Source organism: Equus caballus, chromosome 17 (assembly GCF_041296265.1).
Source record: "Equus caballus isolate H_3958 breed thoroughbred chromosome 17, TB-T2T, whole genome shotgun sequence".
Lineage (NCBI taxonomy): Eukaryota > Metazoa > Chordata > Mammalia > Perissodactyla > Equidae > Equus > Equus caballus.
In genome coordinates, this window is record NC_091700.1 from 17705394 (window position 1) to 17732383 (window position 26990).

Here is a 26990-nt window from a genome sequence, read left to right on the forward strand (position 1 = left end):
CTGTATATCTTCTTTGGAAAAATGTTCATATCCTCTTCCCACTTTTTAATTGAGTTGTTTATTTTTCTGTAGTTCAATTGTGTGAGTTCTTTATATATTATGGAGATAAACCCCTTATTGGATGTATGATTTGCAAATATTTTCTCCCAGTTGATGGGTTGTTTTTTCATTTTGATCTTGGTTTCTTTTGCCTTCTGGAAGCTCTTTAGTCTGATGAAGTCCCACTTGTTTTTTTTTCTTTTGTTTCCCTTGTCTGAGTGGACATCGTATTTGTAAAGATCCTTTTAAGGCTGATGAGTAAGAGTATACTGCCTATATTTTCTTCCATAAGTTTTATGGTTTCAGGTCTTGCCTTCAACTCTTTGATCCATTTTGAGTCTATTTTTGTCTATGGAGAAAGATAATGGTCTGCTTTCATTCTTTTTCATGTGGCTGTCCAGTTTTCCCAGTACCATTTATTGAAGAGGCTTTCTTTTCTCCACAATGTTCTTGGCTCCTTTGTCAAAGGTTAGCTGTCCGTAGAAGTGTGGTTATTTCTGGGCTTTCAGTTATGTTCCATTGATCTGTGTGCCTGTTTTTGTACCAGTACCGTGCTGTACCATTACTATAGCTTTGTAATATGTTTTGAAGTCAGGGATTGCAGTGCCACCAGCTTTGTTCTTGTTTCTCAGGATTGCTTTGGCTATTCAGGGTCTTTTGTTGCTGCATATGAATTTTAAGATTTTTTTCTTCTATTTTTGTGAAGACTGTCATTGGGATTCTGATTGGGATTACATTAAATCTGTAGGTTGCTTTAGGTAGTATGGACATTTGAACTGTTTATTCTTCCAATCCATGTACATGGAATGTCTTTCCATTTGTTTATGTCATTATTGATTTCTTTCAGTAATCTTTTATAGTTTATCTTGTATAGGTCTTTCCCTTCCTTGGTTAAACTTATTCCTAGATATTTTATTCTTTTTGTTGCAATTGTAAATGGGGTTGTATTCTTGAGTTCTTGTTCCCTTAGTTCGTTATTAAGAGTATAGAAATGTCACTGATTTTCCTTGTTGACTTTGTATCCTGCAACTTTACTGTAGTTGTTGATTATTTCTAACAGTTTTCCAATGGATTCTTTAGGGTTTTCTATATATAAAATCAAGTTGTCTGAAAAGACAGTGAGAGTCTGGATTCCTTTTATTTCTTTTTCCTGCCTAATTTCTCTGGCCCAAACCTTTAGTACTATGTTGAATAAGAGCAGTGAGAGTGGGCACCCTTGTCTTGTTCCTGTTCTCAGAGGGATGGCTTTCAGTTTCACCTGCTGACTGTGATGTTGGCTGTGGCTTTCTCATATATGGCCTTTATTATGTTGAGGCATTTTCCTTCTTTACACATTTTATTGAGAGTTTTTATCATGAACTGATGTTGGATCTTGTCAAATGCTTTGTTTGCATCTATGGGGATGATCATGTGATTTTTATTCCTCGTTTTGTTAATATGGTGTATCACATTGACTTATTTGCAGATGTTGAACCATGCCTGTGCCTGTTGTATGAATCCCACTTGATCATGATGTACGATCTTTTTAGTGCATTGCTGTATTTGGTTTGCCAATATTTGTGGAGGATTTTTGCATTTATGTTCATCAGCAATATGGGCCTGTAATTTTCCTTCTTTCTGTTGTCCTTGTCTGGCTTTTTGGTGTCAGGGTGATTTTGGCCTTGTAGGATGTGTTAGGAATGTTTCCGTCTTCCTCAATTTTTTGAAATAGTTTGAGAAGAATAGGTAATAAATTGTCTTTGAATGTTTGGTAGAATTCTCCCAAGAGGCCATCTGGTCCTGGACTTTTATTTTGGGGGAGGTTTTTGATTACTGTTTCAATCTCTTTACTAGTGATTGGTCTATTCAGATTCTCTGTTTCTTCTTGATTCAGTTTTTGGAGGTTGTAAGAGTCTAAGAATTTATCCATTTCTTCTAGATAGTCCAGTTTGTTGGCATATAGTTTTTCATAATATTCTCTTATAATATTTTGTATTTCTGTGGTATCTGTTGTAATTTCTCCTCTTTTATTTCTAATTTTGTTTATTTGAACCCTCTCTCTTTTTTTCTTACTGAGACTGGCTAAGGGTTTGTCAGTGTTGTTTATCCTCAAAGAACCAGCTTCTTGTTTCTTTCATCCTTTACAGTCTTTTTTTGTTTCCATTTCATGTATTTCTGCTCTAATTTTTGTTATTTCCCTCCTTCTGCTGAGTTTGGGCTTGCTTTCTTCTTGTTTTTTCTTCTTGTTTTTCTGTTATGCGTAGTTTGAGATTTCTTATTGAGCTCTCTCTTGTTTGTTAACGTGGGCCTGTATTGCTATAAATTTCCCTCTTAGGACCACTTTTGCTGCGTCCCATAAGAGTTGGTATGGTGTGTTTTCATTCTCATTTGTCTCCAGATGTTTTTTGATTTCTCCCTTTATTTCTTTGGCAACCCATTGGTTGTTTAGTACCATGTTGTGTAGTTTCCACATTATTGTTCCTTTTCCAGCTTTTTTCTTCTAGTTGATTTCCAGTTTCATGGCATTTTGGGCAGAAAAGATAGTAGATATGATTTCAATCTTCCTAAATTTATTGAGGTTTGCCTTGTTTCCCAATATGTGCTATATCCTTGAGAATGTTCCATGTGTGCTTGAGAAGAATGTATATTCTGTTGTTTTTGAGTGGAGTGCTCTCTCTCTATATGTCTATTAAGTTCATCTGGCCTAGTTTTTCGTTTAAGTCCACTATCTCCTTGTTGAATTTTCGTCTGGATGATCTATCCTTTGATGTAAGTGGGGTGTTGAGGTCCCCTACTATTACTGTGTTGTCGTTGATATCTCCTTTTGGGCTTGTTAATAGTTGCCTTATGTACTTTGGTGCTCCTGTGTTGGGTGCAACATGTTTATAAGTGTTATGTTGTCTTGGTGAGTTCCTTTTGTCATTATATATTGCCCCTCTTTGTCTCTCTTTACCTGTTTTGTCTTTAAGTCTACTTTATCTGATGTAAGTATGGCAACACCTGATTTTTTTGTTTGCTATGAGCTTGGAGTATTGTCTTCCATCCCTTTGCTCTGAGCCTATGTTTGTCTCTAGAACTGAGATGTGTTTCCTGGAGGCAGCATATTGTTGGGTCTTGTTCTTTAATCCATCCTGCCACTCTGTCTTTTGATTGGAGAATTCAGTCCCTTTACATTTAGAGTGATTGTTGATATATGAGGGCTTAATATTGCCATCTTATCGCACATTTCCCGGTTCTTCTGCATTTCCTTTGTTTCTCGTCCTGTGTATTTTGGACTACCGATTTGATTAGGTAATTTTCTCTGTTGATTTTCTTCATTTTCTGCCTGTTTATTGTAAATGTCTCTGTTCTAATTATTTGTTTAATGGTTACTCTTAGGTTCATATAAAAAAATCTCACAGTTAAGATAGTCACAGTTTTCTGACAGCCTCTTATTGCCTTAGACTATACTGATTCCATCCCTTTCCTCTTTCCCTTCTGAGTTGTTTTTGTCGTGTCTTTTTCCATCTTGTGTTGTGAGTTTGTGTTTAAAATGATGAGATCATTTTTGTTTGGTGTTTTCCGTCTCTTTATCCTTGATGTTAAATTTAAGTGTTTACTAACCTGATCTGACAGAGAGCTACCGTTTTCTGATTACTGCCTACCTATTCATCTCCTTGCTCAGGGCTTTGTAGCCCTTTCCTCTTTTTTTTTTTTTTTTTTTTTCCAGTTATGAGGGCCTTCTTGAGGATTTCTCATAGGGGGGATCTTGTGGCAGTTAACTCCCTTAGCTTTCCTTTATCTGGGAAAGTTTTTATTTCTCCCTCATATCTGAAGGAGATTTTCTCTGGATAGACTATTCTTGGCTGAAAGTTTTTGTCTTTGAGGATTTTGAATGTCATTCCCCTCTCTCTTAGCCTGTGAGGTTTCTGCTGAAAAATCCACTGAAAGCTTGATAGGGGTTCCTTTGTAAGTTATTTTCCTCTGCCTAGCTGCCCTTAGTATATTTTCTTTGTCCCTGACTTTGCCAGCTTCACTACCAAATGCCTTGGGTGGGTCTTTTTACACTGACAAAGTTAGGAGATCTGGAGGCCTCTTTCACATGGATTTCCAGCTCCCTCCGCAGGTTTGGGACGTTCTCAGCTATTATTTCTTTGAACAAGCTTTCTGCTCCATTCTCCTCCTCTTCTCCCTCTTGAATACCTATAGTGCTTATGTTGCATTTCCTGATTGAGTCAGATATTTCTCTGAGAGCTTCTTCATTTCTTTTTAGTCTTAGTTCTCTCTTCTCCTCCCTCTGAAGCATTTCTACAGTACTATCCTCTAACTGGCTGATTCTCTCCTCCATATTGACAGCTCTGTTGTTTAGGGAATCCAGGTGTGTCTTTATTTAATCCACTGTGGTTTTCATCTCCAACAATTCTGACTGGTTCTTCTTTATGGTTTCAGTCTCCTCTGTGAAGAAGCACCTGAGTTCATTAGTTTGTCTTTCTGTGTTTTCTTGTAACTCATTGAGTTTTTTTCTGATAGCTGTTCTGAATTGTTTTTAGTTTAGTTTGTGGATTTCTGTGTCTTCAGGGTTGGTTTCTGGGTACTTGTCAGTTTCCGTCTCATCTGGAGCTTTAATGTACCTAGTTATACTGCTTAATAGTGTGGATTTTTGTTTCCCTGTGGTGCTCTTACCTGGATGCAGCTGCCACGTACTGCCGCTCGGTGGGGATCAGGTGCTGTGTATTCTGGGACCGGCATGAGCAGGGGCTCCCCAGCTCCAGCCACTGACTGCTTTTCTCTCTGAGCAACTTATCAGTGGCAGATGTGGAGCTCTGGACAGGGGGAGGGTTGCTCTGCTTCCCGAGCACTTCCCCCAGCCCCTTCTTGTCTCTCTGTTCGGAGCTCTGGGCTGTTGCAGGACTGTGCACTTTGCCTTTCCCCACTGCCCCTACCACGCTCTCTGCTCCGTGCTCTGGACAGTTTTGGGGCTGGAGTACGGGGCAGGGATGCAGCCCCTCCCTCACCTGTACACTTTCCCTGCCAATGCTGCCATGCTCTCTGGGCCGTGCTCTGGGCGATCCTGGGGCTGGACTGCTGGGCAGGGCCGGGACACCTCCATCTCCTGTGCACTTTTCACACCCCCACTGCCATGCTCTCTGCACCATGCTCCAGATGATTCTGGGGCTGGAGTACTGGGTGAGGATGGGGTGCTCTTCTCACCTGTGCCCTTCCCACTGCCATAGCCATCTGTCTCCATGGAGCTCCTGCAGATCAGCTTCCACTTCCTCCAGAGGATCCAGCCCCACCAGCACCTTCTGGCATATGGCTGCGTGGGTCTCTCAGATATCTTTCGTGATGTGTGTATGTCCTCTGTTGGTGTATGAATGTCCATTTGGTTGTATCTTAGAGGGGAGTCCAAGGGAAGACCTCACTCCGCCGTGATGCTGACATCACTCATGATGTATTTTAATTGTAAAACTGCATAGTTTTTAGCTTTGTACCATGAAGGACCCAATATCAATGAGCTATGCTGGTGTACAAATTGTGTTCTCCAAATACTATTTCTCATGAAAAGAAACTAGTGCTCTTTGGGAAAATGTCTGATTCCACATCTTGGACAGGAAATGTACAACATGAGCCTAGAATATCTCATCATAACAAAAAAGCAAGAGAGCTATAAAAAAATTATTGGGATTATGACGAAAGGACTCAGTGCCCAACTTCAATAAACTTGCACTGACCAAAGATGGGACATCTTAAGCATCAGTAGGATGATAATTGTAATGTAGTAAAGCATTGATATGTTTAAATCCCAAAGTTCATAAAGTGATTTAAAAAAAAACTCGGTCACTTTTAGAGGATTCTAGGGAACTGCCTCATTATTCTGAAAACTAGTGAATAAGGAAAATGAGCATTTGTCTCCCTTTTCCTGTACAGTCTCTATTTCAGGATAATCAAGTAGTTGATAAGGGAAACTTGTTCTTTATAAGTATTCCAGGTAACAAAGGAAGAATATCATTCGAATAACACCACTTTACAACCTCAATAAACTAAGGGATCTAGAAAATGAATATCAGTGGCTGCTAAAATCATGAAAAAAGAATCAGATATTGTGTACCTCCTGATGGAAGTACACAGCTCTTCTGAAAAAAGAAAAGTGCAAACTTGCATCTGATCAAGACTCTAGAACTAACTGAATTTAAAAGGAAATACAAGGAACAGAGGAACATGTTACATGCCATGGGAATGTAATCAGCTAAATCCAAACCATGGAAACTGCCGAACAAATGACTCAGTTTCTTTAAAAGAAAATTGCAAGGGCAAGTGAGGGAGGGGGCACTCGGTATGTATGAACCATTCACAATGTGTGGACTTTGTTTACCAATTGAAACTCTCTTGAAACATCAGGAGAAAATGAACACTATCTGAATGGTTGATATTAAGGAATCATGAGATTTTTAGATGTGATAAAGGTGCTGTGGCTATGTTTGTTGAAAAAGACTTATCTTTTGGAAATATAAAATCTTCAAATGAGATAATGTGGAACTTAAAATAATGGAACTTAAAATTAATCAGGGATGGGCATGAGTACGTGAGAGTATAGATGAAATAAAATTGGTCATGTATTGATAATTTTTGAAGCTGAGTGATAGAAACATCAGATTTATTATATTCTCTCCACTTTTTAATATGTTTGAAGATTACCATAATAACTTTTTAAGGTATTAAGAAAATATTCAGATAATCTTCAGCTAGTAAGAAAAATCTGTAAATAAGATGTAACTTAAAGGAATATAGGAAAATACAGCCTGTTCTAAATACATTATTTAGGAGGAAAATGTTTGGTAAAACCCAATATGGCTCTTCCTAGATTGCAGTGTTGACTATTAGCGTATGGTTTTCCCAGGCTGGAAGGGAGCACTAGGAGCACTTACTGTGAGTATGTATTATACTCAGATTTCTGTTTGGAAAATACAGAAATTGCCAATTCCTCCTTCTAGCAGACTTTTCTCCATTGATAAATCTGTGGCAGTAAACCCATAGTGTCTTTGTAACAAGAATTATAGAATCTTAACCTTGAAATCCAAAGAGCTTAGAGGCGTCATGACAGTAATTTCTTTTATACCAGCCCTAATAAGTGGACATTTTAGACCTGCTTGAAGACTTCCAGTGCTGTGGAGTGGACTTCTCAAGAGAACTTGTTTCTTTACCAGGCAGCTTCAGTTGCTGGTGTTTTCTTACATTGCGTTAAAATTGGGCTCCCCATATCTTCTCAACATCCTAATTTTTCCACTAAGACTTTTGTTTTCTTCCAGGCTATCTACAGTTTTCTCAGATAATCCTAAAATAACATGATTTCTAAACTTCTTGCTTGCCTTCTCTAAATGTTTTCTGGTTTAAGTTGGAAGAATTATTTCTGGTATATTCTGAGCAGCTCTTACTAAAACTATAAACGTGTATTAGCAGTTGTCACTAAAACTATAAATGTATAAAACTAGTCGCTATGTTTTGCTTAATGCAGCATGTTTAAATTTGTATTTTGGGGGCCCATCCTACTGGCATCATGGTTAAGTTTGTATACTCTGCTTCAGTGGCCCAGGGTTTGGAGGATCATATCCTGGGTGCAGACCTAGCGCCTCTCGTCAAGCCATGCTGTGGCAGTGTCCCATATAAAATAGAGGAAGAGTGGCACAGATGTTAGCTCTTCCTCAAAAAAAAAAATAATAATAATTTGTATTTGAGGGATGACTTGGGTTGAATTTCCTAAGCAGTTTTCATTGAACTCACATTGAGCTTGTGAATACTAATCAGAAACCCAGTGGTCTGAGCTGGAACTCCATTCGAGTTTAAAAGATCCCAAGCATGTCAGTCTCTCTTTGTTGACTGTCCCAGGATTATCATGCCCCATGTACCCTGAGGAAGAAGGTGATACCAGCTGAAACAGGTCAGAGTTTACAGGCAAAGACGCAGTACTGCCCTAGAGGAGCAGGACAGGCCTTGACGTCTTTAAAAGGGCTTTGCACTTCCGGGCTTCATAGAACTGGCACTTGCTCTTCTCTGCTCAAACCTATTATGAAGCTATATTTGTTTCTACACTTATATAATTGATTTTTTCACCAAAATATAGGTTTTCCATTTATTCTTGTCAAATTTCATCTAATTCGTTTTGAAATTCAAATATTGTTCAGCGTCTAGGCTGTTCTTTCTAATGTATTATCTATAAATTTGAAGGCATATCTCTATTCAGAGTTAACAGTTTGTGGCCAAATTTAACTAACATGTACCATGTATTTGACCTACAGAATGTTTTTAAAAATTATAAAACATGTACCATGTATTAGACCTACAGAATGTTTTTATAATTTTTAACTATTTGTCAACATTTTCTTAAAAACTAGTAGGTGCCACATAAATGTTTGAATTTATGGCTTCTATTGACAAAAATCAGAGTAGCTAGTCACTGAAGTAACAGTGTTGCCAAAAATTAATTGACTTTCCCTCCAGAGGTTCAAAAGAATCATTAACTATTGCTAAATAAATCCTAGCTACTGTTCACCAGGGTGTACTGGATATAATCCTACCTATGGGAAGCAGCTTTATCATTCATTAAAGCCTATGGGAGGATCACTTCCTGTTGCTTTGATGTGCTGCCCACCATTACCCAAATCTTACAGGGATGCCTGTAGTTTGGGATTGTCTCAGATTTGCTTCCTAATTTGAAGCAAACCTATCTAGCCAATTGCTGTTATTTGGCTAAAAGACAGACATAACACACACACACATATACATGTTTGTGTGTGCTTTTTCAGACATGAGCACAAATAGGAATATTAAAAATCTGTTCGCAAATAGAGCTAAAAGGTCCTGAGGACCCTTTCCACATTACTATAAAAGCTTTAATGAACTGTTTAAAGTTACAGGTTTATCCTACCTATTTTTGTCTTACCCCCAGGGATCTCATGAAAGAACTCCAGATGCGCTACACAGTGACACCCAACATTTACTGTCTACCAGGGCAGACTGTACAAAATGCTTTACTTGCATCAGTTCATTTAATCCTCACAACACTGACATGGGAACTGTTATTATCCCTGTTTTACAATTAAAGAAATGACACAGAAATTAAGTACCTTACCCAAAGTTATCTAAAAATATGATATTGGTTTATCAGTTTTGAAACCTGATTTTTTTAAAAATTGAGATTAGAATAGGATGTCTTGTTCTTGGTGACCCCTTTTTGTTCTAATTGCTGGTAGACCATCTGTTCAATGCTCTTGAAAAGCTCATCAATGGTAGTTTCCGTAATCCGCCTGTTTGCGCAGAACATTTCTGCAGTCTCACAGGCGCCTCTGACATTGTCTGTGATCGCTAACAGTGACTATGGGACCATATCGATACATTCTTGCAGTGCCCTGGAGTGGAAATCTCAGGCCCACATTCTGTATAAATCTTCTATCCTAGTTTTCACTTCCACGTTAAACGATTCAGTCAGAACAATTGAACAGAATTCTCTAAATCCCTTAGTTGTACCTTGAATTATATCTTATGGACTGTGGTAGAATGCCATCACTTCAAGAGTCTAATAGCAATAGCTAACCTTAAGCACGTCTGGACCCTGTGTTAATTGCCTTATAGGCATTATTAATCCTCACAGCAAACCTTTAAGCTATAGATAAGGTATTTACAGATAGAGAAATTGAGTCTCCAAGAGGTTAAGTATTTTATTATCCAGAGTAATATATCTACTAACTGTGTTGAGCTAGGATTATGAGCAAATTCTGAATCCAGAACTGGAATCCTAACCACTATGCTCTACTACCCTTCTGAGAAATCTTTTTCCATAGATTTCTTTTTCATTGTGACGAAATATACATAACATAAATTTATCATATTTAAGTGTAAATTTCAGTGGCATTAAGCAGTTCATATTGTTGTACAACTTTCACCACTATCCATCTCCAGAACTTTTTCATCTCTCCCGGCTGAAAGATACAGTTTTGTGGATATAGACCATAGATTTTTTTTTTTTTTTTGAGGAAGATTAGCCCCGAGCTAACATCTGCTGCCAATCCTCCTCTTTTTGCTGAGGAAGACTGGCCCTGAGCTAACATCCGTGCCCGTCTTCCTCTACTTTATTTGTGGGACACCTACCACAGCATGGCCTGCCAAGTGGTGCCATGTCCACAACCAAACTGGCTCACCCTGGGCCGCAGAAGCAGAACGTGCACACTTAACTGCTGCGCCACTAGACCGGCCCCAGATTTTTTTTTAAATGTTGTAAGTACTTTCAGATGTTCAGAAGTTTACACCATCATAATAAATAAAAAACCATGCCTAATTCTAGGAGTCACTGGTAATTTAAGCTTCTTAGCTTATAAGGACACTGGGCTTAGTGTAAATACTATGGCGTATTTACTAAATCCTGTTTGGTCAAACTGCATGCACAGCTGATTTCATTAGTTCACTCGTGTGAACCATTTAACGTGAAAGGATTGGCTAGATCCGTTATTTACTGTATTGATGGGTCAGCGCCAGCGAAAGTCCAATCTAGAGAGCCCTCCGAACCTGTGCTGTGCTACCTGTAATCTCTTTAGTGGCACTGCTGCTTTATTCTTTGGGGTGAATCTAGAGTCACTCAGTTTCAACTCTGCAAACTAAAATAGTTGATGAAGTTGGATACTCGGCTTTTCATTGGTTTGTCAGTAAATATTTATTGAACGTTTTTAAGCATGAATATTAAAAAGTAAATCTTCTGTAAATTATTGAGGCTGATATTCATAAGTAGCAATTCATCTTGGATTTAAATTCCAGAAACAAACTTCCAAAAGTGTTTGAGCAATGGAATCATCATTGTAAAGGGACTGTTCTTTTTTATTTCCATTAAATGTTTTTGGAGTGCCTTCTGTGTGCCAGGCACTATCCTAGGCATTAGGGGTATGAGGATGGACATTACACATAATACAACACATACACACGCACGTACACATAATACTTACAATACATTATCCCTACCCTCTCAGTTTATAGTCTAATTAGCATATATGAAATGTATACAATAGCTAAAAAAAATTCTTAAAACATGTATACTTTCTGAGGGTTCTCAGTGTAGCTGCAGAACAGAAATACATAAATAAGTTAGCATGTAACATGGGCCATAGGTAGAATAGAGGGATGAACAGAAGACTATGAAAACAGGGAAGAAAATTGTGAAAATAACACAAAGCCATGTTTAAATTGATTTCTCACTACATATGAAGTTAATTTAAGTATATATGTATATGGTGGTTCTTTTATATTTCTATATCCTATACTACTTGTTATAAAACATGTTGTCATTATTTTTTGTTTCAGACCAACTGGTGGGAGTGACAAGTGGACAGCGACAGCTTGTGACTGTCTTTCATTGTACCTAACTGGAGCTGTAGCGACTATAATCTTACAGGTGTGTAATGGGGTAAACAGTTACAATAGATATGTACTGATTATTTCACTGATGTTTTCTACAACTCCATTTATTTTCTTGTTGACAAAGTAACAGCAAACTATTTGGATTTTTTTTTCTTGCAACCTTTTATGGTCTTTTTTTGTTTGTTTTGTGAGGAAGATTAACTGTGAGCTAACGTCTGTTGTAATGCTCCTCTTTTTGCTTGAGGAAGATTGTTGCTGAGCTAACATCTGTGCTGATCTTCCTCTATTTTATGTGGGATGCCGCCACAGCGTCGCTTGGCAAGTGCTGCTGGGTCCATGCCTGGGATCCAAACCTGCAAACCCTGGGCCGCCAAAGCAGAGTGTGTGAGCTTAACTACTAAACCACCGGGCCAGCTTGTAAGTCAAGTCACAAAGCCCACTTGATAGTAGATGTACCATAAACGATTGTATAAATAAACCAAAACATTTCTAACGTAATATTCTTGAGTTGATAATTTGCGTGTTAAAAAACAATGTATGGGGCTGGCCCCATGGCATAGTGGTTAAGTTTGGTGCTCTCCACTTCAGTGGCTCGGGTTTGCAGGTTCACGTCATTGGTGTGGACCTACAACACTCAGCCATGCTGAGGTGGCAACCCAAGCTCAGGGTGAATCTTCCTCACCGAAACAAGCAAAGAAACAGAATGTATGTATGCTAGAGTAGATTTCTGAAGCCTTTTGATGTTCTTTACACACTGGAAATCATATTAGCTGTATGTCATCAAAAGTGTATTATTTATGAATATGGAATTGAGAAGAGGATATATGTAGGATATATCTTTTCAGAACACTTAAAGTATTCTTTGCCTCCTTTTTTTCTAATTTGATACATAAGTAATTTTTCACGTTACTTTCTTCTTTCTATGTGTACTTTCTTCATTTTTATGCTTCCATGTGAAACAGAATATATGTTTTGTAATTCTTTCTTTTGCTTTTTGCAGAATAAATGGTACAGCTGGAAAAATATATTTTGATTTTATAATTTGCAAAGAGTTTAGGATAATAGAGAACTGTTGTAACTGGTGATGTGTTCCCTTCCTCCCCCATTTTCAGTCTGCTCCCCACCTTCGGGTAGCTTAACCTTCACAGCGAGGCCTTCCTGAAACATTGCCCAAACAGCCAACTGTCCCCAGTGACTCTGTGCCGTGCTGTTTTCTCTCTGATATGTTCAGATATCAAAATAACTTTACTTGGTTGGGAAATATGTTTTTCTGGCTTGCAGAAATGTGGAGGAAATGCTGTGAAAAGTATGTTGTTTGTAAGAAGATTTTATTTTTGTGTCTAATATTTACTCTGCTCTTAAATCATTGCAGGAAAACAATACAACATGGCCATTACCTGTGAAAATTTTCTGCAGAGATGAAAAAGGAGAGCGAGTTGATGTTTCTAAATATTTGATTAAAAAAGGTTTGGCTTTGAGAGAAAGGAGGTATAGACTTTTTTTTTAACATCACTTTGTGATGGAGGCTTCTTATTTCCCTGTGTAAATCTTCATATCTATGTGCTTTCAAACCTGAATTGCATCTTGTTTACTATTAAAAATGATTTATAAACCAACCCTGAGAGCCAGCTCAGAAATAAATTCAGTCAAGATTACTAACTTCCTTGTTCAGGCACATCAGCTCTTATATATTTCAATGCCTACTGACATTTTTCCTTTTGTTCTTTGCCCTGTGGTGTGGCATTTGCACTGTAAACCAAAGGAAAAGAGAATTATTTAAGTGGGTACCAGATCTGAGCCCTTTGGCCTCATTTGCTTAGACAGAGATGTTTAAGCTTTATCTTGGGAATTCTGGTAGGTATTTACCAAAATGTGTTTATGTAAAACAGAAATAGGTAGCAAAAAAACCTAATTGAACAATATTTACACTTAAAGATCATTTTAGATAGTAAGTTTGGGGTTTAAGTTCCTTTGATCCAAGGGGATAAAGATCAGCATATTTCTATAGCTGTAGCTTTCTCTTTTTATCTCTTTTTTTCTAGAGTTAGAGGTATATTGGAATTGCAAACACATGTTCCAAGTAGGCATTTTGTAACACAGATGGCCAGATCTTTTTTTTTTATCTTACATTGTAATATCTTACCTTATTTTCACCAAGACCCCAGTCCTGATGAAATGGAGGGAGAATGAGAGATCAAAAATAAAATGGGACATGAGGTGGTTAGCCGGGTGTGGTGGATGCTGACTTAATTGCCTGGGCGTTGGCACACACGTAGGCTCTGCATCTTTAGTCCTGCGTGTGTCTCTTTAGGGTTCACTGGCTTTAGGCTAAAGCAGTTCCTTGATAAATGTGAAAGTGAAAAATGCTAGGCAAGTTAACATTGCTGACAACATCTGCCACTAATTGTGATCATCTTTACTGCTTTTACAGCACTGAAACTACTAGCTATCGCAAGGCTAGGGATGATGAGAGAGTGGTATTAGTTGAGGAATTATGTAGCTATTTTATATTGATAAAACATAAAATTCCTTTCAAGAGAAAATACAGGGAAGGAGAAGGAACAAAAATCTGCTATAATTCTGCTAAAATAAGAAAAAAAAAATTGGGGGGAGGGAGGCATACTTTTTTTTAACTAGAAGGAAATAAAGTAAAAAAAATTGAGTGAATACAGTATAACCACTAACACTTAATATCTGATAGTACTGTATTGTTTTTTAAGAGATTAATATTACCCTTATATTTATGAATGTTGATAACTTGCCGCATGTATATGTTCTGTCTGTGGACTAAGTTAGAATTAGCTCGAAGGTGTCATATTTCCCAGTGACATCTAGTTAATTGTATAATACTTGGAATATACTTATAAGATTTTAAGAGAGTAGTTTGTAAATATGAGATAGTAATTTTAAAGCATTTAAGTAAAATTATATTGCTTTTTCTCATCAAGCTCATTCATAATTTAAAATAATTTTAATTTAAATTATCCTCATTTAACAAATTAGACTAGTATATCCTAGACTAGAGCAAATAGTATATTTGAAGCGTTCTTTTTATATTGTTTTCCCCAGAACTTTTTTATTTGCTCATGTGTATATATAAATTCTTTGTTGAATATTACAGAATTAATACATTAGATAACAGCCATTCGTTATTTGAGAAGTCTCTGGAAACCCCCCTAGAACAAGAAGATTCAATGGATACTAAGTGTATTAAAATTAACTTTGACCCTGACAAAAAAGCTGCTGACATTATCAGTGAACACAAGGTGTCTAAATTTAAGGAGAAAATTCTAGAACCAAGAACTACTGGATGCTATAAGCCACCAGCTATTCCTAACATGAAAGTATTGGAGGCAGTAGTCAGCTGCGTTGGTGATGATGGAACTATATTCGTAATACCTAAATTGTCAGGTAAGATCTTTTACGTTCTGTAGGATTAGTCAGGAAAAGTAGTGGCCAGCAGCTCCAGTTCTCAAGCAAGATAGACATGGACTGAGATACCCTGGGCAAGTGGTGAACTTCTTTGAACTCACGTTCACTGGGTTGTTGTGAAGGTTAAATGAAATAACACACACAGTGCTTTTCACGATCCCTAGCACATAAAAACCACTTATGGAGGCATTGGGAAGAGATAGACATTGGACCTAAGATAAGCATGGGCATGGTTCCAGGTATGTAAGACCAGGCACGTATACAAGTTTGGAGGCTCTCTAAGAAAAAAGATTACAACAGTTTATATCCTCTTAGAATGAGAAAAGAAATCACAAGAAGCAGCTGGAGACTCAGGGCTCTTTGAGAATATTTAGGTCCTTCTTGAGATCTCTTCAGGCTTGTGTACAAATGCTTCCTTTCTGCACCCTGAGTGTAGTCCAGAATACTCTGTAACTCATGGCAACTCTCGCACTCACAGGACTTAAGCTCCATCAGCTTCATAGTGAGTCCACCTACGGATAAGGATATCGTGGCTGTGAATTTGTTGAAATTTTTGTCTCATTTGTTCATCTCCTGAATACTATTTTTTAATTTGGAAAACAGAATAAATCTGTGTAGTTGGCGATTCTAGAAGAAGTGAACAGTATTTGAGACCTTTAGCAATGTACTTGATCCAGAAGCTTTCCTTGGCGTATATAAATAGTGATAGCTAAAACCAGTGGACTGTGACATGCCAGGCGATGTGCTAGACGCTCTGCATCTAATCCCCACAATGCTGGTAGTGCACGCGGGTGCTATTACACCCAGTTTACAGAGGAAGAAATGGAAACTTACAGAGGTAAAGGAGCTACCCAAGATCGCACAACTGAAGTGGTAGAACTGGTCTAGGTTCTGACTCGAGACCTTGCCTTCTGCGGTATCAGTTATGGGGATGTATATTTACTGTGGAAATAATGAGCCAATTAGCAGTAGGTAGCAACAGTAGAATTTTAATTTTATGTCCCTGGAATTATGCTGTATCTAAGCATCAAGTAACATAATTTGTATTCTGTTTTACTTAGTGTGCTCTCAAAGTGACATTATCTTAAAGTGATAGTTCTTTTATATTAGGCTACCTGGTATGTGTTTAGAGCTTTTAATAATTCTTGCACTCCCAAAATAATGCTTGCGTTTATAACCTGAGATCAGAATAATTATTTACACACGGTCAGTAGTAACTATTGAAACATATAGAAGCTGCTGGTGGAATTAGATTGCCCCTCACCCCCCGGAAGATTGGCCCTGAGCTAACACCTGTTGCCGATCTTCCTCTTTTTGCTTGAGGAAGATTAGCCCTGAATGAACATCTGTGCCCATCTTCCTCTATTTTGTATGTGGGTCGCCACCACAGCATGCCTTGATGAGTGGTGTAGGTCCATGCCCAGGATCTGAACCTGCAAACCCAGGCTGCCAAAGTGGACTGTGTCGAACTTCACCACCACACCACCAGGCTGGCACCTGAATTAAATTTTTGTTAAAGCTCTTTATGTGGGGACTGATTTTTAATTCCCTGTGATATCTAGCTGATGAGATTATTAAAGGTTGGTGATGACTTCATTTGAAAATGGTAGGGAGTTTTTCCTAAATGTTTTCTATTTTTAATAACTTCTTCAGAATTTGAACTAATAAAAATGATGAATGAAATTCAGAGTAATTTAAAATGCCTTGGTCTTTTGGAGCCTTATTTCTGGAAAAAAGGAGAAGCCTGTGCGGTGAGAGGATCAGATACTCTGTGGTATCGAGGCAAAGTGATGGAAGTCGTCGGTGGCATCATCAGGGTGAGTCAGACAATTCTAAGACCAAATGCTATAACGTCGAATTGGCCTTTTGAATCTAAATACATGAAAATCTGATTATAACATCTTTTAAGGAGTTCAGTCCTGTAGAAAGACCATTCAGATGCATTACATGTTTGTTTGAAATAAGAATTTTTCTTTTTATTTTCAAATATATTTATTAACCTGAATAACCAAAAAATGTTTCCAGGTAGGGATTTGGCCACTGGTACTTTAATGGCACCACTTATTTGTGATTGGCAGCCCTGTTTATATACATAGTGTTAAGTAAAACAACTTGTTTTCCAGTATACTACATACTGGAAATTTGTTTACAAATTAGCAAATTTGTTTATGGCCCGGCTAATTTACCTTTCCAGAATACTATCTCAGTAATTGGGTTTCATGCAAAATCTTCAGAAAGAGCTGCATACTTTGAAAAAATTGTGTATATAAAAATACTATAGATACTTCCATTTACAGTGTATTTACTAAGTAAGGCAATGAAATCCTGAGACATTCAGCACTTGAAAATTTTAGTGTTAGGACAGGAGGAAAAATGAAGGAGAAAGTCTTTTTCGTTTCTGCTTGCACAGGGGTTTATTATCTATTTGATGACGATACCTAACAATTACATAGCACTTCAGGTTTTTAAGGTTTTTTCACATTATGTACATTCATACTTTGTAATTTGTTTCCAATTATTCCCATTTTACTTATAAGAAAATTGAGATTTAGGTTCAGTGATGTGCCCAAGGTCACCCTGTCAGTGGGTGGTGATGCTGGAATTTATATCCAAGCATTTTATTCCTAAATTTCTGATCTCTTGTGCTTTTTCTGCTGGACTACAAGCTTTAAATGGTTTTAATAGAACTAAAAGGTTTTCAAATTTTGAGTGAATATTTACGCATATGGATACTTATAGATTCATGTGTTTATTTGCAAATGAGTCCATTTTCACGTACATTTGAATTGTTCAGATAACTGTTTTTCTTTCTTCATACAAAAGTAAACTGAAATTCAATTTTCATTAAGTTGTCATAATTCATGAACTTTACATATATGGAGTTCATGGTAGTGAACTTCATTTTTTTCATGCTACTATCTCTGTTTTTTAAATTTATTTAAAAGTATTTTGATATTTTATTACTTTGATATTTATTATTCATTTTTTATTTTTTCCAGTAGTCATTTTACATTTCAAATGTAATTTACACGTTTTTAATTCCTTCACCTAATATCTTTCCAAGTTTATCTACTGATCTACATTAAGAAATAAACATTACATGATACCATACTCACCCCAGCTGTCTTTAGTGTACTCATATTCTTTATTCAATTCTATTTTATTTTTTAAAATGCTGATTGCCAAGTCAACTCAATTAAACAGTGATATGTTAATTTCATAAGTTGGGGACAAAAAAACACACATACTGACATTTCTTATTCTTACTACAACTTAAAAGTTGAATTATCAAAATTAAATAAAACATTTCAAAAATGGGTTGTTGAGGACTTCTTGTTTCTGGTTCCACATGTAAGGAGCTTAGAAATCACCACACCATCCTAACAATAAGTAAAAAACTGAACAGACTGAAAAAGTCAGCAACTCTTCTTGGATTCCTAAGAGACAGAGTACACCAAGACAAGACACTGCCCCAAAGATTAAAGAGTCAGGTGAATATAGGGAGTCATAGCTTATGGGAGCAGAGACTCATGACCAGAACTACAGTTGTGGAATTGCTGGAGGCTCAGTGTGGACAACTCTGAGAGTTAAAAACTCCAGGGGGACCTGATCATAGGAAGGCCCTTCACATTTCTGTGAGATTTACCTCCAGGAGTTCTACCTGGTTCTCACAGTAAATATCAGAGATGCTTCTGGCAGGGGAAGGGGTAAAGGAACTATTTTGAAATATGCCAGAGCATTCTGTGTTTCTTAACAACTCGTTAACCACAGCCTAAGCAGTCAGGATATTATCAGAGCCTGACTGACCTGGGTGAGAGGAAATTACCCAATTCTAGTTAACTCTAGCCTTTCACATGGGAAAAAGGAAATACCCAACTCTAGCCCATTCTGTTCATCCTCTCCCACCTAACGGAGGAGAATAAAAAACTGAGAAACACTTGTGAAGTTCACAGTCCAGAGGCATAGGCTCACTAAAAGACTGAGACCTGAGAGGGGGCAGAGCAAAATGGCGGGGTGAGTTGACCCGGGATTCTCTCCCCTCCAAAATACAACAAAAGTTTGGAAGAACTGAACTTCAGAGAATAAACATAATGCCAGCTCGTTAGAGACCTACAATACCAAGAAGGCGGAGATCATAAACTTTGCTCACACCCTCGGAGGCGCTGGAACGGTAGGAGAGAACATCGCTCCCTCCCCTAGAGTCTGCGATGGCTGAGGCGCGCGGGTCGGGAAGGAGCGGGGGAGGGGCTGCGCGACCAGGGGATCATCCAGGACTCCTGCCGCTGGTTCAGTGGAGACCCGCTGACGGGGGGAAAGCTTCCGTCCACGGGGACCCCATAAATCAAGGCCTTGGGAGACCAGAGAACAGAACTGATCTGAACCCAGACCGGAGCGTGTGAGTAACAGCCCCTCCCCCCCAGCAAAGCCAGTGGGCGCAGCCATCTTGCCCCAAGGCGGAGAGCTCATAACACGCAGCTCTTGACCCCCATCTAGTGGCGACAGGCTGTAACTGCAACTGAATTCTACCACCATGTGAAAAAACCGCTCCTCTACCATCCAGCAATTTATAAAAGCCCCAGACCAGAAGGAAAACAATAAAAACATAGAATTAAGTCCTGAGGACTTGGAATTAGGTAAACTAAGTGATAATGAGTTCAGAGCAGCTATAATAAAAAAAACTCAATGAGGTAGAGAGAAAGATAGAGAAACAAGCCGAGTTCTGGAGTTACTTCACAAAAGAGATTGAAATCATAAAGAATCAAACAGAATTACTTGAGATGAAAAACACAATGGACCAGATAAAACAGAATATGGATTCCCTGAATGCCCGTGTAGACAACATAGAGGAGCAAATTAGCATAATCAAAGATAGACAGGCTGAATGGCACCAGACAGAGGAAGAAAGAGAACTAAGAATTAAAAAAATGAGGAAAATCTCCGAGAGATAATGAATTCAATGAGGAGTAAGAACATAAGGATCATAGGAATTCCCGAGAATATGGAAAAGGAAAATGGAGCAGAAAGTGTGCTTAACGAAATTATTGAAGAGAACTTCCCAAATCTAGGGATTGACAGAGAAATGTGTGTAGAGGAGGGTTTTAGATCTCCTAGATTTGTCGATGTAAAAAGAGCTACACCACGGCACATAGTAGTAAAGTTGGCAAAAAGGAAAGCTAAGGAAAGAATACTCGGGGAAGTAAGAAAAAAAAGAATAACCTATAAAGGAGCCCCTATCAGACTGTCAGCGGATTTCTCTACAGAAACCCTACAAGCTAGGAGAGAATGGAGTAACATATTCAAAGCTTTAAAGGATAAAAATCTTCAGCCAAGAATACTCTATCCAGCAAGAATTTCCTTCAGATATGAGGGAGAAATTAAATCTTTTCCAGACAAACGTTAAGGAAATTTGTAACTAAAAGCCCTCCATTACAAGAAATCCTCAAGAAGGCTCTCATACCTGAAAAAAGAAAAAACGGAGAAAGGGGACACAATCCACAGGCTAGGGAGACCGATGGGTAGAACCAGAACAGGATAGCAAATACTTAACTATAGCATTAGGGTAAAGGTAAGGAAACTACCAAAACAAGGACGATCTTAGCACTCTAACTATCAATTAATAAGACGAGTTGGAATAAAAAATGAAAATAATTATTTAGGAGGGGAAGAGCAAAGGGTCTATATCAGTATTGGTCAAGTAAGTAAGAGACCACCAGAGAATAGACTATATTATACACAAGATTCTAAATACAAACTTCAAAGTAGACACTAAAATAAAGTACAGAACAAAATCACAAATCATAAATAAGGAAAAATCTAAGAAACCCAGCATAAGAAATTGCAGTATTAAATGGGTACTCTAAAGCAAACAGGAAAATAAACGCAAGAAAACAAGATAATGAGCGACAGATTAACAGCATTAAGTCCACATGCATCAATAATCACTCTCAATGTGAACGGATTGAACTCTCCAATAAAAAGACACAGAGTGGCAAAATGGATTAAAGAACATGATCCAACAATTTGTTGCCTCCAGGAAACACACCCCAGCCCCAAGGACAAACACAGACTCAGGGTGAAGGGGTGGAGGACAATACTTCAAGCAAACAGCAAGGAAAAAAAGGCAGGTGTTGCAATTCTCATATCAGACCAAGTGGATTTCAAAATAAGACAGGTAAACAGAGACACAGAGGGACAATATATAATGATCAAAGGGACACTTCATCAAGAAGAAATAACGCTTATAAATATCTATGCACCCAACACAGGAGCACCAAGATTCATAAAGTAACTATTAACAGACCTAAAGGAAGATGTTAAAAACAACACAATAATAGGGGACCTCAACACCCCACTCACATCAATGGACAGATCATCCAGACAGAAAATCAACAAGGAAATAGTGGAGCTAAATGAAAAACTAAAACAATTGGACTTAATAGACATATACAGATCACTTCACCCTGAAAGAGCTGAATACACATTGTTCTCAAGTGCACATGGAACATTCTCTAGGATAGACCATATGTTGGGAAACAAGGCAAGCCTCTACAAATTTAAAAAATTTGAAATAATAACAAGCATCTTCTCAGATCGTAGTGCTATAAGGCTAGAAATTAATTACAAGAAAAAAGGTGAGAAAGGCACAAAGATGTGGAGACTAAACAACACACTACTGAACAAGCAATGGATCATTGAAGAAATTAAAGAAGAAATAAAAAAATACCTGGAACAAATGAAAATGATAGCATGCCATACCGACTCATATGGGATACAGCAAAAGCTGTATTAAGAGGAAAATTCATTGCAATACAGGCACATCTTAACAAACAAGAAAAATCCCAAATAAGCAACCTTAAAGCACACCTAACTGAACTAGAGGAAAAAGAACAAATGAAGCCCAAAGTCAGCAGAAGGAGAGAAATAATAAAAATCACAGCAGAAATAAATACTATTGAAACGAAAAAGGCAGTAGAAAGGATCAAAGAGACAAAGAGCTGGTTTTTTGAGAAGAAAAATAAAATTGACAAACCCCTAGTCAGACTTACAAAGAAAAAAAGGGAGAAAGCTCAAATAAACAAAATCAGAAATGAGCGAGGAGAAATAACAACAGACTCTGCAGAAATACAACAGATTATAAGAGAATACTACAAAAAACTATATGCTAACAGAATGGATAACCTAGAGGAAATGGATACATTCTTGGATTCCTACAATCTCCCAAAGCTCACTCAAGAAGAGGCAGACAATTTGAACAGACCAATCACAAGGAAAGAGATTGAAACAGCAATCAAAAACGTCCCAAAGAATAAAACCCCAGGACCAGATGGCTTTCCTGGGGAATTCTACCAAACTTTCAGAGAGGATTTAATACCTATCCTTTTCAAGCTATTCCAAAAAATTAGGGAAGATGGAACACTTCCTAACACATTCTATGAGGCCAACATCACGCTGATACCAGAACCTGACAGGGACACCACGAAAAAAGAGAACTACAGGTCAATATCACTGATGAACATAGATGCAAAAATTCTAAACAAAATTTTGGCAATCAGAATTCAGCAATTCATTCAAAAGAATCATACATCATGATCAGGTGGGATTCATACCAGGGACACAGGGATGGTTCATCATCCGCAAATCAATCAACGTGATACACCACATCAACAAACTGAGGAATAAAAACCATATGATCATCTCAGTAGATGCAGAGAAGGCATTTGACAAGGCTTGTTGACATCTTGTCAACAGCCATTTATGATAAAAACTCTGAACAAAATGGGCATAGAAGGAAACTACCTCAACATAATAAAGGCCATATACGACAAACCCATAGCCAACATCATACTCAATGGGCAAAAACTGAACGCCATCCCCCTGAAAACAGGAACGAGACAAGGATGCCCTCTATCACCACTCTTATTTAACATAGTACTGGAGGTCCTGGCCAGAGCAATCAGGCAAGAAAAAGGAATAAAAGGAATCCAAATAGGGAGGGAAGAAGTGAAACTCTCGCTGTTTGCAGACGACATGATCTTATATATAGAAAACCCCAAAGAATCCATTGGAAAACTGTTAGAAGTAATCAACAACTACAGCAAAGTTGCAGGGTATAAAATCAATTTGCATAAATCAGTAGCATTTCTGTACTCCAGTAATGAACCAACAGAAAAAGAAATCAAGAATACAATACCATTCACAATTGCAACAAAAAGAATAAAATACCTTGGGGTAAATTTAACTAAGGAAGTGAAGGACCTATATAATGAAAATTACAAGGCCTTTCTGAGAGAAGTGGATGATGACATAAGGAGATGGAAAGACATTCTATGTACATGGGTTAGAAGAATAAACATAGTTAAAATGTCCGTTCTACCTAAAGCAATCTACAGATTCAATGCCATCCCAATCAGAATCCCAAGGACATTCTTTACAGAATTAGAACAAAGAATCCTAAAATTCATATGGGGCAACAAAAGACCCTGAATTTCTAAAGCAATCCTGAGAAAAAAGAACAAAACGGGAGGCATCACAATCCCTGACTTCAAAACATACTACAAAGCTACAGTAATCAAAACAGCATGGTACTGGTACAAAAACAGGTGCACAGATCAATGGAACAGAATTGAAAGCCCAGAAATAAAACCACACATCTGTGGACAGCTTGTCTTTGACAAAGGAGCTGAGGGCATACAGTGGAGAAAAGAAAGTCTTTTCAACAAATGGTGCTGGGAAAACTGGAAAGCCACATATAAAAGAATGAAAATTGACCATTCTTTTTCACCATTCACCAAAATAAACTCAAAATGGATCAAAGACCCAAAGGTGAGACCTGAAACCATAAGGCTTCTGGAAGAAAACGTAGGCAGTACACTCTTTGACATCAGTATTAAAAGGATCTTTTCGGACACCATGCCTTCTCAGAGAAGGGACACAATAGAAAGAATAAACAAATGGGACTTGATCAGATTAAAGAGCTTCTTCAAGGCAAATGAAAACAGGATTGAAACAAAAAAACAACCCACTAACTGGGAAAAAATATTTGCAAGTCATATATCTGACAAAGGCTTAATATCCATAATATATAAAGAACTCTCACAACTCAACCACAAAACATCAAACAACCCAATCAAAAAATGGGCAGGAGACATGAACAGACATTTCTCCAAAGAAGATATACTGATGGCCAATAGGCACATGAAAAGATGCTCATCATCGCTGATCATCAGGGAAATGCAAATCAAAACTACACTAAGATATCACCTTACACCCGTTAGAATGACAAAAATATCTAAAACTAATAGCAACAAATGTTGGAGAGGTTGTGGAGAAAAAGGAACCCTCATACACTGCTGGTGGGAATGCAAACTGGTGCAGCCACTATGGAAAACGGTATGGAGATTCCTCAAAAAACTAAAAATAGAACTACCATACGATCCAGCCATTCCACTACTGGGTATTTATCCAAAGAGCCTGAAGTCAGCAATCCCAAAAGTCCTATGCACCCCAATGTTTATTGCAGCACTATTTACAATAGCCAAGACATGGAGGCAACCTACGTGTCCAGCAACAGACGAATGGATAAAGAAGATGTGGTACATATATACAATGGAATACTACTCAGCTGCAAAACAGAACAAAATCATTCCATTTGCAATAACATGGATGGACCTTGAGGGAATTATGTTAAGTGAAATAAGCCAGCGAGAGAAGGATAATCTGTGTGTGACTCCACTCATATGAGGAATTTAAAATTATGGACTAAGAACAGTTTAGTGGATACCAGGGGAAAGGTGGGGTGGAGGGTGAGCACAAAGGGTAAAGTGGTGCACCTACAACATGACTGACAAACGTTAATGTACAACTGAAATGTCACAAGATTGTAACCTATCATTAACTCAATAAAAAAAAAAAAAAAAAAAAGACTGAGACCTAATCATAGGAGTGTAGAACACTTGCCCTCTCCCCACACCTCACTACCACATTACTAAAGGCCTATTTATTCCAGTTGCTTTTACACAGTACATCATCTGGCTATCAAGAAAAAATTACAATCAAAACAGTATTGTATTGGTATAAAAAGAGACACATAGATCAATGAAATAGAATAGAGAGCCCAGAAATAAACCTACACCTATGTGGTCAATTAATTTAGGACAAAGGAACCAAGAATGAATATACACATCTGGATAGGACAGTCTTCAATAAATGGTGTTGGGAAAACTGGACAGCCACATGCAAAAGAATGAAACTGGACCACTATCTTATACCATACACAAAAATTAACTCAAACTCGATTAAAGACTTGAACATAAGACCTGAAACCATAAACTCCTAGAGGAAAACTTAGGCAGTAAGCTCCTTGACACAGGTCTTGGCAATAAGCAGAGGCAACAAAAGCAAAAATAAACAAGTAGAGCTACATTAAACTAAAAAGCTTCTACACAGCAGAGGAAACCACCAACAAAATGAAAAGGCAGCCTACTGAACTTGAGAAGTTATTTGGAAATCATATATCTGATAAGGAATTAATATCCAAAATATGTGAAGAATTCATACAACTCAATAGCCAAAAAAAAAAAAAATCCAATTAAAATATGCTTGGAGGAACTGAATAGACATTTTTCCAAAGAAGACATACGTATAGCCAACAGGTACATGAAAAGGTGCTCAACATCACTAATCTTTAGGGAAGTGCAAATCAAAACCACAATGAGATATCAGCTCACAACTGTTAGAATGGCTATTATCAAAAAGACAAGAAATAAATGTTAACAAGGATGTGGAGAATAGGGAACCCTTATGCACTGTTGATGGGCATGTAAATTGGTGCAGCCACTATGGAAAACAATGTGGTGGTTCTTCAGAAAATTAAGAATATAACTACCATATGATCCAGAAGTTACACTTCCTGGGTATTTAGCTAAAGCAAACAAAAGCACTAAGTTGAAAAGTTATATGCACCTCCATGTTCATTACAGCATTTTCAGTAGCTGAGATATAGAAGCAACTTTAAGTGTCCATGAATTGATGAATGGATAAAGAAAGCGTGTGTGTATAATAGAATATTATTCATACATAAAAATGAATGAAATCTTGCCATTTGTGACAACATGGATAGACCTTGAGGCATTATGCTAAGTGAAATAAGTTAGACAGGAAAGACAAATACCATATGATCTTACTTATATGTGGAATCTAAAACACAATAACAGCAACAAAAATTTAGCCTCATGGATACAGAGAACAGGTTGGTTGTTGCCAGAGCAGGGGGTAGGGGGTGGGTGAAATGAGTGAAGGGGTTAAAAAGTATAAACTTGCAGATATAAAATAAATAAGTCCTGGGGTTGTAACATACAGCATAGTGACTATAATTAATACTGTATTGTATATTTGAAAGTTGCTAAGAGAGCAGTAAGTTTTTATCACAAGAAAAAAAATTTGTAGCTATGTAAGGTGATAGATGTTAACTAGACTTGTTATGATCATTTTTCAATATACACAAAAATCAAATTATTATGTTGTACACCTGAAACTAATATGGTGTTTTATTTCAGTGGTGTCTAAATTTCAAAATTAAATTTAAAAAAATTACAAGGTGTACTAAAAGGCAAAAAAACACAATTTGAAGAGACAAAGCAAGCATCAGAACCAGACATGGCAGGGATGTTGGAATTATCAGAACAGGAATTTAAAACAACTATGATTAATATGCTAAGGTCTCTAATGGATAAAGTAGATAGCATGCAAGAACAGATGAACAACATAAGCAGAGAGAGAGAAATACTAAGAAAGAACTGAAATGAAATATAGGGATCAAAAACACGAACAGAAATGAAGAGTGCCTTTAAGAGGCTTATTAGTAGACTGCACACAGCTGAGGAAAGAATCTCTGAGCTAGAGGATATATCAAGATAAACTTCTAAAATGTAAAGAGAACAAAAGCTGAATAACACAGAACCAAATACCCAAGCTCTCTGGGACAACTACAGAAGGTGTAACATATGGATAATGGGAAAACCAGAGGAGGAGAAAGAGAGAAAGGATCAGAAGAAATATTTGAAACAGTTATGACATGAATTTCCCCAAATTAATGTCAGACACCAAACCACAGATCCAGGAGCTCCAGGAACACTAAGTAGGATAAATGCAAAAAGGAAAAA

At 37.5% G+C, this 26990-nt stretch overlaps 1 protein-coding gene across 4 annotated transcripts in view; it reads left to right on the forward strand.

The window, feature by feature from the left end:
• The window catches only part of RNF17 (ring finger protein 17), a 152638-nt gene that overhangs the window by 95652 nt on the left and 29996 nt on the right, over positions 1-26990 (forward strand). For all 4 annotated transcript variants that reach the window (XM_023621342.2, XM_023621343.2, XM_023621344.2 and 1 more), the window contains exons 24-27: positions 11341-11431; positions 12770-12885; positions 14519-14808; positions 16483-16646. In XM_023621342.2, coding sequence (XP_023477110.2) covers positions 11341-11431; positions 12770-12885; positions 14519-14808; positions 16483-16646 — 661 coding nt within the window. The remainder of the gene's footprint in view (positions 1-11340; positions 11432-12769; positions 12886-14518; positions 14809-16482; positions 16647-26990) is intronic.